The following is a 21,938-nucleotide window of genomic DNA, read 5'->3' on the forward strand; positions in this document are numbered from 1 at the left end:
TGAGGGAGATGTAAGTCTCCAACTTCAGTGATTTTTGCAATTTGTTCCAGTCATTGGCAGCAGAGAACTGGAAGGAAAGGCGGTCAAAGGAGGAGTTGGCTTTGGGGATGACCAGTGAAATATACCTGCTGGAGCACGTGCTGCTTTGGTGACCAGTGAACTGAGATAAGGCGGGGCTTTACCTAGCAAAGACTTATAGATGACCTGGAGCCAGTGGGTTTGGTGACGAATATAAAGCGAGGGCCAGCCAACGAGGGCATACAGGTCACAGTGGTGGGTAGTATATAAGGGCAGTCACCTTAGCTGCCCTGCGTGGCACCTGTGCCTTCCTGTTCTCTTTCTCCTGTGGCTGCGGCCCGGGACATACCGTCTGGTGGAGCCAGGCCTTGTCCTTGGTCACACTGATCAGGCTGTGCTGCACCATGCTGAAGAACCTCTTCATAGAGCTGGAGGGAGAGGATTTTCACAGGCAAACAGACGGACAGGAGGGCAGGCATGGCTAAGAGACTCACTCACTGCTTGTGTGTGTGTGGGTGTGTGACACCAGGCAGTAGAAGGAAAGGGGTTGGGGTGTCAGTGAGTTAAGGTGAGGAGCGTAGCCAGGGTGAGGGTGTGTGACACCAGGCAGTAGAAGGAACGGGGTTTGGGTGTCAGTGAGTTAACGTGAGGAGCGTAGCCAGGGTGAGGGTGTGTGACACCAGGCAGTAGAAGGAAAGGGGTTGGGGTGTCAGTGAGTTAAGGTGAGGAGCGTAGCCAGGGTGAGGGTGTGTGACACCAGGCAGTAGAAGGAAAGGGGTTGGGGTGTCAGTGAGTTAAAGTGAGGAGCGTAGCCAGGGTGAGGGTGTGTGACACCAGGCAGTAGAAGGAAAGGGGTTGGGGTGTCAGTGAGTTAAGGTGAGGAGCGTAGCCAGGGTGAGGGTGTGTGACACCAGGCAGTAGAAGGAAAGGGGTTGGGGTGTCAGTGAGTTAAGGTGAGGAGCGTAGCCAGGGTGAGGTGTGTGACACCAGGCAGTAGAAGGAAAGGGGTTGGGGTGTCAGTGAGTTAAGGTGAGGAGCGTAGCCAGGGTGAGGGTGTGTGACACCAGGCAGTAGAAGGAAAGGGTTGGGGTGTCAGTGAGTTAAGGTGAGGAGCGTAGCCAGGGTGGGGGTGTGTGACACCAGGCAGTAGAAGGAAAGGGGTTGGGGTGTCAGTGAGTTAAAGTGAGGAGCGTAGCCAGAGTGAGGGTGTGTGACACCAGGCAGTAGAAGGAAAGGGGTTGGGGTGTCAGTGAGTTAAAGTGAGGAGCGTAGCCAGGGTGAGGGTGTGTGACACCAGGCAGTAGAAGGAAAGGGGTTGGGGTGTCAGTGAGTTAAGGTGAGGAGCGTAGCCAGGGTGAGGGTGTGTGACACCAGGCAGTAGAAGGAACGGGGTTGGGGTGTCAGTGAGTTAACGTGAGGAGCGTAGCCAGGGTGAGGGTGTGTGACACCAGGCAGTAGAAGGAACGGGGTTGGGGTGTCAGTGAGTTAACGTGAGGAGCGTAGCCAGGGTGAGGGTGTGTGACAGCAGGCAGTAGAAGGAAAGGGGTTGGGGTGTCAGTGAGTTAACGTGAGGAGCGTAACCAGGGTGAGGGTGTGTGACACCAGGCAGTAGAAGGAAAGGGGTTGGGGTGTCAGTGAGTTAAGGTGAGGAGCGTAGCCAGGGTGAGGGTGTGTGACACCAGGCAGTAGAAGGAACGGGGTTGGGGTGTCAGTGAGTTAATGTGAGGAGCGTAGCCAGGGTGAGGGTGTGTGACACCAGGCAGTAGAAGGAACGGGGTTGGGGTGTCAGTGAGTTAACGTGAGGAGCGTAGCCAGGGTGAGGGTGTGTGACACCAGGCAGTAGAAGGAAAGGGGTTGGGGTGTCAGTGAGTTAAAGTGAGGAGCGTAGCCAGGGTAAGGGTGTGTGACACCAGGCAGTAGAAGGAAAGGGGTTGGGGTGTCAGTGAGTTAAAGTGAGGAGCGTAGCCAGGGTAAGGGTGTGTGACACCAGGCAGTAGAAGGAAAGGGGTTGGGGTGTCAGTGAGTTAAGGTGAGGAGCGTAGCCAGGGTGAGGGTGTGTGCTGGTAAAAGCAGCCAGAACCAGGCCAGGTGTAACATCATGAATTAGATTCCCAAGGAACAGGCTGTGTGAGGCAGAGAGAGATAAGAAGCACCTGGTGACACTAAGCAGACCAGGATGTCACTGTGACAGGGCACGTATAGGAAGAACAGGACACTCAATGACCACGGGAAATAAACATCCAGCTAAACAACACACAGACACACACACACTTCTTGTTCAAACTACAGGTGTAGAATCTTACATTTGATCACCCTGTTGTTGCAGGAAATTTCCAGGAAATGCAAACTTGTAGTGCATTTAAGGTTTAAAAAGGCTTCTAAAGTTTGTAATTTTTACTATAAAATGTCAGACTGGATTTGTCCTACAAAAATGTCCATTAATTATAATCCACACAATTATTCATATTTCCTGTTGCTACAGGATTATTTACTGCTGTGAGAAACAGATTAAGTTAAAATCCCACATCTGTACCATTCAAAACAGAAACAACCTAGCAACCACACAACTAAAACCTGCTGAGAGGAGAAACAACATTCAGACAGGCTGATAGGAAATTCCATTGTAGAAAACAAATGATGCCATCCCATCTTTTCGATTTCACTTGATATTCGGTTTGAGTAGTGACGAGTTGGATCTGTACTGACTGATTCCAATGAATCCCAAATCTAACGGTTGTGCCAGCAACACTCCGACCTTGTCAATAGGCGGCAGGGTAGCCTAGTGGTTAGAGCGTTGGACTAGTAACCGCAAGGTTGCAAGTTCAAATCCCTGAGCTGACAAGGTACAAATCTGTAATTCTGCCCCTGACCTAGGCCATCATTGAAAATAAGATTTTGTTCTTAACTGACTTACCTAGTTAAATAAGAGGAAACAAGGAACCAAACCAGGTGCTGTCGCAGTGGGCCTGGAGCTGGGCTGACTGATGAGCCACTGCCTGGAGAGCCTGTGATGCACAGTTTACCCTGTCACTCAGACCTCATCTACCAGGCAGACAGAGAAAGACAGATCTCTCTCTGTGTGTGATTTATAAACAAAGTGTATTTTATAATAATCATTGCAAGAGATGTTCAGATAAAGTATCTCTTTATCATTGGATGGATTTGCAACGTGTCTGTTGGGTGGAAGACATAATGTGCCACTTTTAACCAGAGCCCATACTTCCATGACAGACAACAGAGATAAGAAACCAGAATGCAGACAGTTTGATGTTTCAGAGTCCCACACACTCTGGACCACCTGATTTAGTGTCCTGGCTAGCTGGCTTCCCCGTGCAGCACAGAACAGTCAATAAATTGTCCATGGCAACCACTGTGTAGGGGAACGGGCTTGCCTGGCACCACTAAAAGAGCTCAAATCCTGTTCTTCCAGAGATTGTTGAAGTTAAACGCAGGACATAGCTGTAAACACTGCGCTTCATCTGTAGTCTATTCAATGGAGCTGACAGCCTCCCATTCACACTGCTGACATAGATGCCCAGTGGGTTTGCACATAGACAGGGAACTGGGGGGAGTGTTTCCTATAAAGGCAAGAGGTTGAATGGGAGGATCTGAACCCAGTATGTTCTGGATCAGATTTGTAGCTCTGAGATGTGACGGGACCCTGCCTTGGTGCAGCTCACAGAGACCAGCACTGTCTGATCCATGTTCAGCCACTCATTTTATCCTCTAGTCTAGAGAGATCATGGTTGGGTTGAATTCCATTTCGAATCAGTAAGTAAACTGAAATTCCAATTCAAAACAAAATGTTCCTCTGTTGTAATGGGAAATTCACTTTACTTCCCTGAACTGACTGAATTGAAATGTAATTGACTCTAACACCGAAAGGCACATCAATACAAATGGCACATGGTATGGCTGGATTCATAACAACAACAGCAGCAGCTCGACTACACAGTGATGCAATGCTTCACTTCCACTAATGAGAGCTGAGGAGGAGGACTCTCACTATAACAACAACAGTAAGTCAGTCAATTAAACAGGCTAAGTCTTTGTAAGCCTACAACTGGCTACTGGTCAAGTCATGAGATGGGAGAGTACAAAATGGCTCACAATCAATATCAGTCAGTTAACTCCACTTGGTCTGAGCCGAGTGAATAGAGGGCTCTGAACTTGATCTTTGGCTCGTAAACACCAGCGTTGTACTACAGTAGAGTATATGCTAATAACTGTGATGTTTAAAACACTCTCACTCCCAATGATAATGAATGTCCAACACAGTCCATTAGCAGTGTCTTTCCTGACTATTCCACCCAAATTCTAAACTCCGGTGTCTGTAAATAGCTATGAAAGCGGTTGTATCAAATCTGGGTGGAAATAAAGGTCATGGGGGTGCTGTGAAGGATCGAAAAGAGGCTTCTGTAGTACAGGGACGACAAGAGGGGTTTGGGGGAGAAATAGGACTGCCCTGCTAGACATGATAAAGAACATACAAATGGAATATGTGCATGTGTGTGAATAAAGCAGTTGTGAAAGTTTCAACCCACTACACTGCCTCGCTAATTATAGAAGTCGAAATTAGGATAATGAGCAAAAGCCAGTTAACAGGCATGAGGAGATCCATGTTGGAGCCGTGTGTGTGTTACTGGTGGACTGACACTGACAGGGAGGTTACAGGTCTTGGTGAATGTGCGTCACTGGGTGGGTGACCACAAGTATTGCCGGTCACTGTTATGTGGGGGTCTTCCCTAGGCTACCCTAAAAGTCTGCCTTATTCCGCTTCCTATTCATCTCTCTCATTGATGAGAGTACTGTAGCTCACCCACCACTCAAAATCCATATGTAAATTCTATTCAAACGAACGGGTTTTATTTTATACAAGAGCTTATTTGTTCGAAGCTATCCACAGGCATCTGTTCATTCGATCCACAATATATTTTTCCAAGACTTCTCAAACTATCCGATTTTTTAAAATGTACTTACCGGCGTCATGATTTTAGTCAGTCAATTAATGTTTATCCCAGCCAATCTCTTGGAGAAACTCTCTCTCTCTGGTCCGAATAACTGGTCGGTATGGTCGAGTGCGTCCCTCTCCAGAATCGGATGTAATGGTCCTAAAGTAACGACACTTGGTCCCACAGCGATGCAGGCATAACTAGACGCTGAGAGCGAAGTGGATCATGGCACGCAATAGTCACTGAACATCACTCAGCGTAGTTGGGAGGCATGTTGTTTCGGTGAGTTTGCTGCTGAGCGACTGAAAGTTCATGCCACAAATAATTCGCCGATTGCCTTTAGAGAGTTCGACCGCCCGCGCGCAGGAATAAATAGTATAATCAACGGCCAGGACAAATCCGCTAAATGCTGTTGTAGCAAAGACGGCTGCTTTTATATGGCTATCCGTGAAATAATACTGCAAATGTTAACAAGAACGCTCTAAAGTAATTTATGCTTCATATCAAGAAAATATGACATCAAATCCATCCCAACCGCAACAATGTTACTTTGACTTTCATTGCCTGGATAGCCACATTATGACGTTCGGTGAAAAATCTATGTAGTTGTTATCAGCCCCTGGTCTCGTCCTCGTTTATTTGACAAGCTAAATCAAAATAGAACAGCGAACCGTTTTAAATTCACAAGATAATGCAACTCACAATGCAACTCACTATCCAACCACAGCTACAAACGCCATGACAGGCAAAGGAAACTCTCCGACTGTAGTTCTGTTATATTTTCTGATAATTATATGCTTAACTAGGACTATAATTAAAATACGGATGAATGTAATAAAATAGGCTACCAGAGCATTTAAGCCAACTTTGTTCACATGAGCTGTTTCAAAAGGATGATGCAGTTTTAAATGGAACGTCAGTGTCATCTTGTGTCCATACTGTGAAATTAGTTGTTGGAGTTGTAATCATGTCTCTAAACAGTTAGTTGCAGGGGACGGGAAACGATTCATTGGATCGTTCAGGTCTGACAAAAAATACAGGAATTCATCAAATGAATTGTATTAACTTAATTTATTTGAGGTTTTCTAATGTGTGTAGGCCTACATATTGTAGTGGTGGTGCTCATCATCCAAAACATGATCACGTTACACTCTTATTTACAGCACAAAAACTGAAATAAAATTAGGGTGTTTACTCTGAAATTACATGGTAAATGGTAATACCTATAGGCCTAAATTACATGTTGATTCATGAGTAATTCAAATACAGCAATCCCCACTTGGTACCAGGCAGTTACCCAAATATGTTGAGAAGTTATAATTCATTTATACCACAGAATTTTGTAGGAAATACCAGGTAAATACAGTATTTATGCAGATTTGTGCTCGTCCTTGATTATCTTTTTTTTTTTTTTTTAAATATGTAATACTATCAAAGGCTGTTAAACAAAAACAGATTTCAGCCTTTGCACAACTCATACATGATCACACCACCAACAACAAGGAACAATTTTAAACATCTTGCTTTAATGAATCACTATAGTAGTTGAGGAAAACAGCAGTGCTAACAACTCAGATTAATCTCTAACTGGTCTTTTCACATTGCTTACTTTGATCAAATTAAATGTTACTATTTAGACTGGTAATCAATAACTTTTTTTTCTTTCAGTATATTTTTTTCTTATTTGAGTATAATCAATAACTTTTCTTATAGTAGTCAGTTTCTTTGTTGAGTAAATCTTGACAATACCGCTTATCTTCTTACTGAATGCAGCAATTTTGTCCATTAGCATCTTTGAAGCGGAGACGCATCTTGGGCTTGTAGTTTTCGAGGTACATTAGTTGTTTTGAGTTGAAGGCTCCACGTCTCTTTCTGAGAGAAGAAACACAGACAAAATGGCATTTTGATGATTTCTGATGGCTTTGGCATTTTGATGGCATTTTAAATGCCACACTGGCGTATTCAGGAATCACCTCACCATAACTATATCATCTTCATTTTTAATCACAGTAGCGAGAAGATATGATAATTTATGAAAATTATTATTCATTTATTAGTATTCAGAAAAATGGTTGAAGTATCCAAATATTATCAATGTAGAGAACTTGTGGGCAGCAGGTAGTTTACCAGTTAAATGTGTTGGGCCAGTAAACGAAAGGTTGCTGGTTCAAATCCCAGAGCCAACCAGATTTTTTTTAAATACCAATGTGCCTTTGAGCCAGGCACTCAACCCTAATTGCTCCAGGGTCACCGTCAATAACGGCTGATCCCTGGCCCCACTCTCCGAGGGTGTCTCAGGGGGAATGGGGTATGCTTAAACCGTATTTTCAATTCACACATGCATAATACACACTTGAACGTGTATGAAATAGAACAAATTATAAGCACCCACCAAATTATTCTATAACTTACTGTCTTATAAAGTGAACAGCATCTTCATACTCCATCCCACACTCAATCAACGCCAACGCTACCAGGACTGGGGCTCTGGGGAGAAATTATATCAAATCACATCAAGTGTACTGTAGAGATGGGAAAGTTGGTGTAATATAAAATACCCCTCCTTCACTAAATAACCACATTCACTAAACACTGCTTTGAGTTGGTGGCTAGCAGACATTCAAAGGAAGGAGAAGATACAATATGTAGACAACTCACCGACCCAACCCCGCCACACAATGCACTGCAATGCAACAACCGGGTTCCTCTCTGAATTTACACTTCAGGAGGTTGAGCCAGTCATCAACGACTTGTTCAGGGGGTGAAGAACCATCATCAAAGGGCCAATCCTGTTTGGAGAGAACATATGGTTGGAATTAGGCTCTGTTAAAGGATTCATTGTTTAGGTAGGGTAATTGATAGGCCTAATGCTTTCATGCTACCTCCATCATTAGGAATAGGACAGGCCTAGATATCATGCAGATACAACAGAAATGCCTGAATCAACTCCTACCAAATTTTAAGGTCTAACAGGTTAAGATAGTGGCAGAACAGAGCAGTTGTCTCACCACAACAGTGATGCCTTCCTGCTCCACAGGGGTTTTGTCGTAAGTGGCATCACACACTCTGACCAGTGTTTGCACTCCAAAAGCCTTCAGATCCTATAATAGATAAGTGATTTTAGTTTAGTAAGTAATCATTCAACACACTTTGTTTTTCAGTTCATTCCAAATATGGTTTAACATATAAGAACTCTATAAACCAAATAACACAATGCTTCATGTAAATGCAAAGCACAAGAGATATGTATTAGTAGGAGTCAATGATACCGTACCTCTATAAACTTCACCAACTGGGAGTTGGTGGGATTGTGGGTGATCAGGAACTTCATACAGTCATGGGAGATCTCAACAGGGGCGGGGCGATTCATCTTGACAGACAGAGAAGGCAGTCTTCCAGGAGAGGGTATACAGTAGAGTAGTAGAGAAAAGTACTCCAAAATGGTAGCTAGATTGGGTATAAAGGTGGTTATTGAAAGATATAGGCTATGGAGAATGGGGCAAAAGTAAATAAAAAGTGGAATATGAAAAGGAAACAAAAGAAAGAAAAGGGGTATCCCTTTAGATTTTAAATCCCAACTAGCCCATTCAGGAATTATTTAGTGGTTGTTTAGTGGCTGGATTAGCTCAATCCAAGCCATATACTTGGAGAAATATCAGCCTCTCTCTCTCCAGGAGTACTGGTTGACTTCTGGTGGGGTATTTCTTCATATGTTTGGCTGCAGGCTGCTCACAGGTGCTGGTGCTGTGCCTGGCAAAAGTCTCCACAGTGCGGCACCCTCGCAAACGCCATAAATGTGCTGCCTGAAAACATATAATTCACAGGAAGGTAACAGTCACAGGGAGGAATGGTTTTATCAGCAACACAGCCCAATTACTAACAGGTAATAGACTAGCTGCAAAGTAGGATAGGGTACAGCACTGAACCAATTCAGGCTATATAAAAGAGTCCATACGATGTAATGTCTGTCACGTTGTATTACACGTCTCATGTAATTTTGATTTGCGATAATGAAATAGGCCTAACATGTTGAATAACACTGGGAAAATCAATGAGTGAAACAAACCAACCGTTGTGTGCTGAGTAACGTTGCGTTCATCCAGCGTGCACAAGGCGGTGTGGCAACTCTGCACACCATTGATTCTTCTCTCTACAGTGGCACAGCCTAGGGCTCCTGCTGCTCACAAAGAGCTCTTGACCTGTAAAACAAAGCATTAGGCGAAATCCTAGCGTATACATTAAAGCCACGTTGATGAACAATGCTGTGAAGCCTAAACGTACTTTAGTAACAATAGAAAATACATTTTTTTTACATTACATTAAAGTTTCATTCAGCTCATAGAAGAGGAACAATACCATGTATTTACAAACATTACATCTCTCCCTCTTTGTCCCTATCACTGTCTGTCTCTCTGGCAAGAATAGTTCAATACAGTAAATGCAATGATTACACATTATACATGATGCAATAATAGCTATACACGTAGCTATTGCAGAAGCACTTGCATTTAGCCATCATTGCGAGCTAGTTATTTGCTTGCTAGAGGTTAATCTAATAAATTAGCCATTTGCCATAGATGGCGACAGTATTTGGGAGTCAAGCTAGGTTAGCTAGCACGTTGTCAACGCAGCAGATAAAACTAACGTTAGCTAGCTAACAAAGACGTGCCGGATGTTTAGGCAACTGCCTAGTTACTTACAAAAAGCGGATGATTGACGTCTTCAATGAAAAATCGATGAAAAACTGGTTGAAAGAAGCAACATATCCGTTTGTTGACAGCAGTGCTAAAAAGCGTTAGCTTGCTAGCGGCTTGGTATTATACCACGTGACGTACGTGACGTCAACGTGTATGTTGGGAAAAAATACAGCGAGCATTTTCATTCAGGTTCTCAACACTAGAGGGAGTCACAGTCATTTGGAGAAAGAATACAACATCGTTTTGGGGATTATTCCATGTTAATTCAATGACAGGCCTTGATGGTGGTAGAGGATATTGCATGTTTGACCAATTCTGACGGCAAAGACACTATACAAAAAAAGTCTGCCTTGACAAGAAATCTAGTAGATGCATTAATTGCCATAGCGATAATGAAATAGGCCTACATAGGCCATCATTGTAAATAAGAATTTGTTCTTAACTGACTTGCCTAGTTGAATAAAGATTGCATTTAAAAATGAAAAATAAATGCCATAGAGGTCATCATTCTGTGTTACCCAATCTTAACAGTGGAGGCTGGTGGGAGGAGCGATAGCAGGATGAGCTCATTGTAATGGCTGGAATGGAACAAATGTGTTTTCCGTATGTTTGATGTGTTTGATACCGTTCCATTTAATTCCATTCCAGCCATTACAATGAGCTCATCCTCCTATAGCTTCTCCCATCAGCCTCCACTGAATCTTAGGATTCCACATGTGTGAAATGCCATATTAGTCTTACTGCTTACAGTAGGCCTATGACGCTCTCACAGTCCACAGCCATCTCTCTCTCTCTCTCTCTCTCTCTCTCTCTCTCTCTCTCTCTCTTCTCTCGCTCTCTCAGGTAGTGGGCTTGGATTCACATGTCTGTTCTTGTGTGGTTTCCTTGAGTCCTCATGAATAGATAAACACACCCACACACCCTTTGTTTAGCAGGTAGAAAAACTACACCACTGTCAATAGTATACAGTCCTCACTCCACACACCGGGGGCTGGTAGTTTTCCATGTGACACAGGCAGGATTTCTGAGAAAGGAGAGAGAGATACTCGAGGATAGATTCCTGCTGTGTTTGTTCCGCTGGAATATTTACATTTTTCTGATCCCAGTTCATATCCCAAGTAAGGTCATTTTCAGCCAACTTTAATGAATGCATGTCTTAACTATGTTGTCTTAGGGAATTGAGGAGAAATTAACTTAAAATTCAGAGACCCAGGGTTACGAAAGGCCTGACACAGTAGAGGCTCTGTACAAAAGAGACGTTCCTGTTTCCTACTGTATGTTTATTATCTCTACACATTAGGTGTTCTATACTCAAGGTGCTTAACATGTCTTTAATAATAATGATAATAATACACTTTATTTGACATACGCCTTTTAGGACGCTGAAAGACACCTTATATTATAAGTACATCAAATCAATCACCGTCTGTTTGTTCAGTGATGTGAATGTAGTGATGACGCACTTTTGCTTTCTACCAACATAGCAATACCTCTGTACACATTTAAATGACCATTTACTGGCAAGTACTGTTGTTGCAAAGACTTTAGTAATAATGAATCAATAAATAAAATACAATCACGATCTGGAATACTTGTAAAATACAGGCCTACGCTCTAACAGTAAATATATAATCAATAGTCTGAGTGGATGTGGGAGACATAAATACAATGGTATCATTTTAAATGATGGCGTCATTACTGACATTATGGAAAAGTACGTGTTCCATTTTTTTATTTCCGTAAGGCCTACAGTTTGAAAATTGATTGCTGTGCTTCGAATCTCTAAAAGCATTTAGAGTGGATAAATCCTATCAGAAGGTAAATTAGTTTAATCTCCATGGACCAATTAAAGAGGACGTAACACAAAAACATATACACATACTGTAGGCCATTTAGGTCTTGTTAGATTCATGAAATGATGAGTCAAGAATTTAATTATCTAACTTCCCTTCATTGAAAGTGTGCTGGTTTTACTATAAATGGACTTCCTCTATTGTATATAAACTAGGTGTGGTTTCTTCATGGACATTTTAGTGTTGAATTTAGTAATGTCAATGCCTATACTGCTTTGTGAAGACTCACAGAGTCGCAAGCGAGAACTAATGCCATCACACAGAAAATAATATGTTTAACTGCACTGAAAAGGATTGAAGATTGGCCATGTCAGTGTCTTTGTGGTCAGGTTTAAGTCTTTCTATTTAATTCATTTATGACAGATTTGTTTTAACCCTGTGTGAGACCATTTTGCCTTGTGACTGACTTCTGTATTTTCCAGGCCACAGGGATGAACTGGTCAGCACTAGAGAGCCTACTCAGCGGGGTCAACAAGTACTCCACTGTGTTTGGCCGTGTGTGGCTGTCCATGGTGTTTGTGTTCCGTGTCATGGTGTTCGTGGTTGCCGCCCAGCGTGTGTGGGGAGACGAGAGCAAGGACTTTGTGTGCAACACCAGGCAGCCCGGCTGCACCAACGTCTGTTATGACAGCATCTTCCCCATCTCACACATCCGCCTGTGGGCCCTCCAGCTCATCTTCGTCACCTGTCCATCTCTCATGGTCATGGCTCACGTCAAGTATCGTGAGGGGAAGGATTCAAAGTACGCTTCCCAGCACCAGGGCTCTCACCTGTACGCCAACCCAGGGAAGAAACGTGGAGGCCTGTGGTGGACCTACCTGGTCAGCCTGATCTTCAAGGCCGTGGTTGACGCAGCCTTCCTTTACATTCTCTACTACATCTACCATGGCTATGACATGCCACGTCTCTCCAAGTGTACCCTGGAGCCTTGCCCAAACACAGTGGACTGCTACATATCCAGGCCCACGGAGAAGAAGATCTTCACCATCTTCATGGTGGTCTCCTCAGCCATCTGCATCTTCGTGTGCATCCTGGAGATGTTCTATCTGTTGGGCAAGCGGTTACAGAAGGTGCTTAAAGTACGGCAGGCCAACAAGAGACTTCTCTTCGCTGAGTGCCATGAGGTGACCAACATCGCTCCGCCGAGGTCATCGTATATCAGGGTAGATCCAACTATTGGGAGCCAGCAGAACATCAGCAGACAGAAGAAGGCAGAGGAGGCTGCTGCCACAAGTCTGTAGTCCTGATCTGTTTGATTTTGGTGTATATAGCACTGACTTTGCTGAGAGCTACTTTATTGAGGAAAAATTTGCTTAGGTATGTGGTTGTCCCACCTAGCTATCTAAAGATGAATGCACTAACTGTAAATCGCTCTGGATAAGAGCGTCTGCTAAATGACTAAAATGTAAATCCATATTGCACTGACTTTGTGGGTGGCTACTTTATGGAGGAAAAATATACCTACTATGACTGAGATATATGGTTGTCCCACCTAGATATATTAAGATGAATGCACTAACTGTACATTTTACTCTATACTGTAGCATTTTGGATTTGAGATCAAGTCTTTTATATAAAGCGACAGTACAGAATGTACCGCTTAGAAATGAACGCTCTTTATATATCTAGTCCCTCCGTTTGAAGACGTCATAACTATTTGGACAAATTGACTTATAGTGTCTAGGCAATGACTACATCAAGCTTGTTGGATGCATTTGCAGTTTGTTTTGGTTGTGTGTTATGTTTTTCCCAATAGAAACTTAATAATGAATGATAATTGTATTTCTAAGTGAGTAAATGAGATGTTTCTGAACACTTCTTAATGAATCCTGATAAGGCAAGGATTAACACAAATCATGAATGAATCATGAAAAATGACGGGTGATAAAGTTACGGGTGATAAAGAGACTATACAAAAGATGCTAACAACTCACCATTCCCAAGATGAAGTCAAATCAAATGTTATTTGTCACATGCTTCATAAACAACAGGTGTAGACTAACAGTGAAATACTTACTTACAGGCCCTTCCCAACAATGCAGAGGAAAAAATAATAACACAAGGAATAAATATACAATGAGTAACGATAACTATATACACGGGGTACCAGCACCAAGTCGATGTGCAGGGGTACAGGGTTATTGTTGGAGATATGTATAAGAGCGTCTGCTAAATGACTTAAATGTAAATGTAATGTACATACTGTATAGGTAGGGGTAAAGTAACTAGGCAACAGGATAGATAATAAACAGTAGCAGCAGCATACAGTGAGGGAAAAAAGCTTTTGATCCCCTGCTGATTTTGTACATTTGCCCACTGACAAAGAAATGGTGTTCTTGGGGTCATAGGCAGCATTCCTCCTCCTCCAAACACGGCGAGTTGAGTTGATGCCAAAAGAGCTCCATTGTGGTCTCATCTGACCACAACACTTTCACCCAGTTGTCCTCTGAATCATTCAGATGTTCATTGGCAAACTTCAGACGGGCATGTATATGTGCTTTCTTGAGCAGGGGGACCTTGCGGGCGCTGCAGGATTTCAGTCCTTCACGGCGTAGTGTGTTACCAATTGTTTTCTTGGTGACTATGGTCCCAGCTGCCTTGAGATCATTGACAAGATCCTTCCGTGTAGTTCTGGGCTAATTCCTCACCGTTCTCATGATCATTGCAACTCCACGAGGTGAGATCTTGCATGGAGACCCAGGCCAAGGGAGATTGACAGTTCTTTTGTGTTTCTTCCATTTGCAAATAATCGCACCAACTGTTGTCACCTTCTCACCAAGCTGCTTGGCGATGGTCTTGTAGCCCATTCCAGCCTTGTGTAGGTCTATAATCTTGTCCCTGACATCCTTGGAGAGCTCTTTGGTCTTGGCCAGGGTGGAGAGTTTGGAATCTGATTGATTGCTTCTGTGGAGAGGTGTCTTTTATACAGGTAACAAGCTGAGATTAGGAGCACTCCCTTTAAGAGTGTGCTCTGAATCTCAGCTTGTTACCTGTATAAAAGACACCTGGGAGCCAGAAATCTTTCTGATTGAGGGGGGGTCAAATACTTATTTCCCTCATTAAAATGCTAATCAATTTATAACATTTTTGACATGTGTTTTTCTGGATTTTGTTGTTGTTATTCTGTCTCTCACTGTTCAAATAAACCTACCATTAAAATTATAAACTGATAATTTATTTGTCAGTGGGCAAAAGTACAAAATCAACAGGGGATCAAATACTTTTTTCCCTCACTGTATGTGATGAGTCAAAAGAGTTAGTGCAAAGAGGGTCAATGCAGTCCGGGTAGCTATTTGGTAGTGTTATGGCTTAGGGGTAGAAGCTGTTCAGGGTCATATTGGTTCCAGACTTGGTGCATCGGTACCGCTTGCCATGAGGTAGCAGAGAGAACAGTCTATGACTTGGGTGGCTGGAGTCTTTGACGATTTATAGGGCCTTCCTCTGACACCGTCCGGTATAGAGGTCCTGGATGGCAGAGAGCTTGGCTCCCAGTTTTGTACTGGGCCATCCACACTACCCTCTGTAACGACTTGCGGTCAGATGACAAGCAGGATACTTCACAATCCGTTCATGATTATAGATAACCATGGTATCATCCATATTAATGTAAAAGTGACACCAAAATGGCACAAGACATTATACACCATTCCGTTCCTATTGGGCTAAACACAATCCAAAACAAACTGCAAATGCACAGGTCGGATTAATGCAGGGGCTTACTGGTGCTGTAGCCCCTTGGCCCAGGCACTAGGCAGCAATTAAAAAACACATATATAAATATATATACTACCAGTCAAAAGTTTGGACACACCCACACCAGTCCAGGGTTTTTCTTTCTTTGTAATATTTTATACTTTGTAGAAAAATAGTGAAGATTTCAAAACTATGAAATAACACAAATGGAATCATGTAGTAACCAAAAAAGTGTCAAACAAATAAAAATCAATTTTATATTTGAGATTCTTCAAAGTAGCCACCCTTTGCATTGATGACAGCTTTGCACACCCTATTTGACCAAGAAGGAGAGTGATGCATCAGATGACCTGGCATCTACAATCACCCGACCTCAACCCAATTGAAATGGTTTGGGATGAGTCGGACCACAGAGTGAAGGAAAAGCAGCCAACAAGTGCTCAGAATATGTGGGAACTCCTTCAAGACTGTTGGAAAAGCATCCAGGTGAAGCTGGTTGAGAGAATGCAAAGAGTGTGCAAAGCTGTCATCAAGGCAAAGGATGGCTATTTGAAGAATCTCAAATATATTTTGATTTGTTTAAGACTCTTTTGGTTACTACATGATTCTAAATGTGCTATTTCATAGTTATTCTACAATGTAGAACATAGTAAAAATAACGAAAAACCCTTGAATGAGTAGGTGTTTGAAAACTTTTGACCAGTAGGGTATATATATATAGTATTTATTGTTTCACTTCAACCGCTAACCACAGGAAGATTCAGGAGCCCACTCTCAATGAGTGTAGACAGCCTGCTACTCCCTGCTGCCGCTTTGCTAATTGTCAGATGAGGAGAGGAGGTAGGGGGCCCACATGGGTAACTTGGGAGGCCTACCTTGATTGGGTAACTGCTAAATCATTTGTTTTAAATAAACTGCATAATAAATAAAGGTGACTGGTCAATTGTGTGAGTCAGGGGCTGGGCCCAAGCCTGTAGGTGGCTCCCTCCTGAATCTAGCTTGGAAAGACAGTATCGTGCAGTATCAAAGAGCCCTCACTGCTGCTTGATCATCCTATTTTTCCAACTTAATTTAGGAAAATAAGAACAATCCAAAATATATTTTTGATACTGTCGCAAAGCTAACTAAAAAGCAGCATTTCCCAAGAGAGGATGCCTTTCACTTCAGCAGTGATACATTCATGAACTTCTTTTACGAAAAGCAAATTACGGACTCCTCTTTAAATCTGCGTATTCCTCCAAAGCTAAATTGTCCTGAGTCTGCACAACTCTGCCATGACCTAGGATCAAGGATCACATTGATGAAAATAATCATGGCCTCTAAACCATCAAGGTGCATAATGGACCCTATTCCAACTAAACTACTGAAAGAGCTGCTTCCTGTGCTTGGCCCTCCTATGTTGAACATAATGAACGTCTCTCTGTCTACCGGATGTGTACAAACTCACTAAAAGTGGCAGTAATAAAGACTCTCTTGAAAAAGCAAAACCTTGACCGAGAAAATATTTTAAAAACTATCGGGCTATATCGAATCTCCCATTCCTATCAAAAAATGTTGAAAAAGCTGTTGTCCTCGGACAAATCAACTGTAAATTTCGGTGTTCCTCAAGGCTCCGTTTTAGGACCACTATTGTTTTCACTATATATTCTACCTCTTGGTGATGTCATTCGGAAGCATAATGTTAACTTTCACTGCTATGTGGACGACACACAGCTGTACATTTTGATGAAACATGGTGAAGCCCCAAAATTGCCCTCCCTGGAAGCCTGTGTTTCAGACAGAAGGAAGTGGATGGCGGCAAATGTTCTAGTTTTAAACTCGGACAAAACAGAGATGCTTGTTCTAGGTCCCAAGAAACAAAGAACTCTTCTGTTGAATCTGACAATTAATCTTGATAGTTGTACAGTCGTCTCAAATAAAATTATGAAGGACCTCGGCGTCCTTCACCCTAATATCTCTTTTGACGAGTATATCAAGACTGTTTCAAGGACAGTTTTTTTCCATCTACGTAACATTGCAAAAATCTGAAACTTTCTGTCCAGAAATGATGCAGAAAAACAAATCCATGCTTTTGTCACTTCTAGTTTAGACTACAGCAATGCTCTACTTTCCGGCTACCCGGATAAAGCACTAAATTAACTTCCGTTAGTGCTTAACACTGCTGCTAGAATCTTGACTAGAACCAAAAATGTGATCATATTACTCCAGTGCTAGCCTCTCTACACTGGCTTCCTGTTAAGGTAAGGGCTGATTTCAAGGTTTTACTGCTAACCTACAAAGCACTACATGGGCTTGCTACTACCTAACTTTCCGATTTGGTCCTGCCGTACGTACCTACACTTACGCTACGGTCACAAGGTGCAAGCCTCCTTACTGTCCCTAGAATTTCCAAGCAAACAGCTGGAGGCAGGGCTTTCTCCTATAGAGCTCCATTTTTATGGAATGGTCTGCCTATCCATGTGAGAGACGCAGACTCGGTCTCGACCTTTAAGTCTTTATTGAAGACTCATCTCTTCAGTAGGTCCTATGATTGAGTGTAGTCTGGCCCAGGAGTGTGAAGGTGAACGGAAAGGCACTGGAGCAACGCTGTCTCGGTTCCCCTCTCTCCACTGGGATTCTCTGCCTCAAACCCTATTACAGGGGCTGGGTCACTGGCTTACTGGTGCTCTTCCATGCCATCCCTAAGAGGGGTGTGTCACTTGAGTGGGTTGAGTCACAGTGTCTCCCAACCCCTCCTGTCTCAGCCTCTAGTATTTATGCTGCAATAGTTTATGTGTCGGAGGGCTAGGGTCAGTCTGTTATATCTGGAGTATTTCTCCCGTCTTATCCAGTGTCCTGTGTGAATTTAAGTATGCTCTCTCTAATTCTCTCTCTTTTTCTCTCTTCTTTCTTTCTTTCTTTCTTTCTTTCTTTTTTTTCTTTCTTTCTTTCTTTCTTTCTTTCTTTCTTTCTTTCTTTCTTTCTTTCTTTCTTCCTTTCTTTCTTTCTCTCTCTCGGAAGAGGACCTGATCCCTAGGACCATGTCTCAGGACTGCCTGGCCTGATGACTCCTTGCTGTCCCCAGTCCACCTTGTCGTGCTGCTGCTCCAATTTCAACTGTTCTGCCTGTCGCTATGGAACCCTGACCTGTTCACCGGACATGGTACCTGTCCCAGACATGCTGTTTTCAACTCTCTAGAGCAGGAGCGGTAGAGATACTCTGAATGATCGGCTATGAAAAGTCCACTGACATTTACTGACCTGTTGCACCCTCTACAACCACTGTGATTATTATTATTTGACCCTGCTGGTCATCTATGAGCAATTGAACATCTTGGCCATGTTCTGTTATAATCTCCACCCGCCACAGCCAGAAGAGGACAGGCCACCCCTCATAGCCTGGTTCCTCTCTAGGTTTCTTCCTAGGTTCTGGCCTTTCTAGGGAGTTTTTCCTAGCCACTGTGCTTCTACACCTGCATTGCTTGCTGCTTGAGGTTTTAGGCTGGGTTTCTGTACAGCACTTTGTGACATCAGCTGATGTAAGAAGGGCTTTATAAATAAATTTGATAGACTTACATTTTTGATTTTATTATAATATATTTTTTCCAACCACAGAAGCCCGCTCTAAATGTTCAAAACATAATTTAGACACAGACGATCATAGTTTATAAAAAATGTTTTATCACAAGCACAAAATAAATGTAATTCATTCAAATGAATTAAATTAAGGAAACACCAACATAAAGTGTCAGGAAGGCTGCAGTTTGGGCAGCATGTGCGCCAAATATAGGCTACAGCTTGTTGCGTGGTGGCCCTAAACATATAATCCATACAAGGTTTTGTAACCCCGGGGCCTATGATTTCTTAATCCGGTCCTGCAAATGCATTCAACAAGTTTCTTATCACAAGCTTGATGTAGTTATAGTGTGCAATGAATATGGGACCAAATTCTAAACTTTTGACTGCTTGAATACACTTTAAGTGAATTTGTCCAAATACGTATGACATCTTCAAATGGGAGGACTACTGTGGGTACATAAAGTGCTTTCATTTCTCAAATGTGCAACGTTCACCTCACTCACTCAGAAACGCCATGCAAATTAAATCACCTCTCACTCTTCAACAAAAGGGAATTTGCATCGCCACCACAGGCAATTCAAAACCCCTTTTCCTGCAGTATGCTTTACACAATAAAAAGGCAACAACCTTTATACAATTCAAAAGGTCACAACAATCTTTGCACGGTTCAAAAGCTACAACAAAAATTATTAAATAGATCAACTCAAAAGCTCTCCCTTTTCTGAAATTCTCTCTCTCTCTCTCTCTCTCTCTCTCTCTCTCTCTCTCACTCTCTCTCTCACTCTCTCTCTCTCTCTCTCTCTCTCTCTCACTCTCTCACTCTATCCCCGTCTGCGTTCTAAAGCCTCAGCCCACACGGTCTCTCTCTCTCAGCTACAACGCCTTTTAAAATAGCACACTCCATCCACAGCACAGCACATTGCCTGCCTTAACGTTACATAAGTGACACCTGTTAGCCTTTTACTTGTACTTCCCTCCTACAATTCCATTTCTCCATTATCAACACACCCTCTCCCTCACTCTATTCTTCCCTCTGTCATCTAACCACAATAACAATTTCCTTTAGTGCTCTCTCGTTGCCATGGCTCACACTGCTTATTGTCCCTCATTCTAGTATGGTCTGATCCCACTGGGCACAGACGTCTATTACACGTTGGTTCAACGTTATTTCATTGAAACGACGTGGAAACAATGTCGATTCAACAAGTGTAGCACCTGGCAGATATTCTACTGCCTGATTCACCCACTCGGCTACACCCACTCATGCAGTGTCCTAGCTGGCTACGTATCACACTGTAGAAACAAGCACACAGCATGCACCCCCACATACTCCTTGAAAAAAATTGAGTGAGAAAATAAACATGTTAAATCTGAAATTTTTTAATTTCTTTATTCTCTAATGATATTAGTAAATACTACAGTATTTAATGTGCATATACCCTACCCATTCCCCTGCTCCAAATCACAATTTTTGCCACACAAAATTGAGAATCCTAAATTCCAAGTATAGACCATATATTGTGTTCCCTACAGTTTATTGAAAGAGAAGAAGCTCTGAACTATCTGTTCAGACCTACCCACATGTTTATAGAAAACCACATCAGTTCTGAACTATCTGTTCAGGCCTACCTACCTAGAGGTTATGGAAAATGTGCTCTTTTAGTATTTCTCCAATAGGTTTCCAGAAGGAGAAAGCCTCCACTTCTATGTCAATTATAATAAAATAAAAACACTATAGTAAATGCTACAGTAGTGTCCACTAAAACACTACAGTAAATACTACAGTATAGTACAGTCCACAAAAACAGTGATTACTGCAGTATACAACAATCCACAAAAAAACACTACATTAATTACTATGGTGTGTACTACAGTTTTCTTTTACCACTGTCACGCCCTGACCTTAGAGATCCTTTTTATGTATCTATTTGGTTTGGTCAGGGTGTGATTTGGGGTGGGTATTCTATGTTCTATTATTTGTATTTCTATATTTTGGCCAGGTAGGGTTCTCAATCAGGGACAGCTGTCTATCGTTGTCTCTGATTGAGAACCATACTTAGGTAGCCCTTTTCCCACCTGTCTTTTGGGAGGTTGACTTTGTTTATGGCACATAGCCTTTAGCGTCACTGTTTGTTTTGTTGTGTTTATTGATTTGTTCGGCGTCTTTTCTAAATAAAAGAATATGTACACTCACCACGCTACACCTTGGTCCAGTTCTTTCAACGGCTGTGACAGAACTTCCCACCACAAACGGACCAAGCAGCGTGGTAAGGAGGAGCAGCATGTTCAGGAGGACTGGACATGGGAGGACATCCTAAATGGCAAAGGATCCTGGACATGGGAGGAGATCCTGGCGGGAAAGGATTGCCTGCCGTGGGAGCAGCTGATAGCAGAGAGGAAGGTGGAGGCAGCGAGAAAGAGGGCCCAAGTTTACACAGAGTTACGGCTGGCACCAAAGACTGGGAGGCCACTCCCCAAAAAGTGTTTTGGGGGCACACGGGGAGTGTGGCAGAGTCAGGATTCAGACCTGCTTACCGTGGCGAGCATGTGACTGGTCAGGCACCGTGCTATGGGGTGATGCGCACGGTGTCTCGAGTGAGCATTCACAGGCCGGTGTGCTCTGTGCCAGCGTCCCGCATTTGCCGGGTGGAAGTGGGCATCCAGCCAGAACGGGTTATGCCAGCTCTGTGCTCGAGACCGCCAGTGCGCCTCCACGGCCCAGTGTATCCGGTGTCTCTGCCAAGAACTAAGCCTCCTGTATGTCTCCCCAGCCTGGTGAGTCCTGTGCCTGCTCCCAGAGCAAGGCCTCCTTGTGTGCCTCTCCACTCCAGTGATGATCCATGGTAAGAAGCCTCCAGTGATGATCCATGGCACGAAGCCTCCAGTGATGATCCATGGCACGAAGCCTCCAGCGACGTCCTCCAGTCCGGGGCCCCCAGAGACGGCCTCCAGTCCGGGGCCCGCTACGAGGGTTCCCAGTCCGGGGTCGGAGACGAGGGTCCCCACACCAGAGGTGCCACCAAAGTGGGGTGAGCCAGTGGTGGAGTGGGGTCTGCGTCCCGCACCTGAGCCGCCACCGCGGATAGATGCCCACCCAGATCCTCCCCTAAAGGTTCAGGTTTTGCGGCCGGAGGCCGCACCTTTGGGGGGGGGTACCATCACACCCT

The 21,938-nt window shown here is 43.4% G+C and overlaps 3 protein-coding genes across 3 annotated transcripts in view; 1 reads left to right on the forward strand and 2 right to left on the reverse strand.

Moving 5' to 3' along the window:
* The window catches only part of ppp1r13ba (protein phosphatase 1, regulatory subunit 13Ba), a 56,190-nt gene extending 55,424 nt beyond the window's left edge, over positions 1-766 (reverse strand). Inside the window, exon 1 of the mRNA XM_065025773.1 lies at positions 299-766. Within this exon, the coding sequence (XP_064881845.1) occupies positions 299-442 (144 nt within the window). The 5' untranslated portion in view covers positions 443-766. The remainder of the gene's footprint in view (positions 1-298) is intronic.
* A 5,256-nt stretch (positions 767-6,022) lies between these two features.
* On the reverse strand, positions 6,023-9,806 carry ptp4a2a (protein tyrosine phosphatase 4A2a). The gene is made up of 7 exons (XM_029675786.2): positions 9,671-9,806; positions 9,041-9,169; positions 8,245-8,773; positions 7,979-8,071; positions 7,629-7,759; positions 7,383-7,457; positions 6,023-6,842 (listed from the first exon to the last, which is right to left on the reverse strand). Exons 3-7 carry the CDS (start codon positions 8,338-8,340, stop codon positions 6,731-6,733), a joined length of 507 nt encoding a protein of 168 aa, XP_029531646.1. The 5' UTR covers positions 8,341-8,773; positions 9,041-9,169; positions 9,671-9,806; the 3' UTR covers positions 6,023-6,730.
* An 837-nt stretch (positions 9,807-10,643) lies between these two features.
* Positions 10,644-21,938, forward strand: gjb9a (gap junction protein beta 9a). The gene is made up of 2 exons (XM_029676189.2): positions 10,644-10,785; positions 11,943-21,938. Exon 2 carries the CDS (start codon positions 11,952-11,954, stop codon positions 12,759-12,761), a length of 810 nt encoding a protein of 269 aa, XP_029532049.1. The 5' UTR covers positions 10,644-10,785; positions 11,943-11,951; the 3' UTR covers positions 12,762-21,938.

Source organism: Oncorhynchus nerka, linkage group LG12, assembly GCF_034236695.1.
Source record: "Oncorhynchus nerka isolate Pitt River linkage group LG12, Oner_Uvic_2.0, whole genome shotgun sequence".
Lineage (NCBI taxonomy): Eukaryota > Metazoa > Chordata > Actinopteri > Salmoniformes > Salmonidae > Oncorhynchus > Oncorhynchus nerka.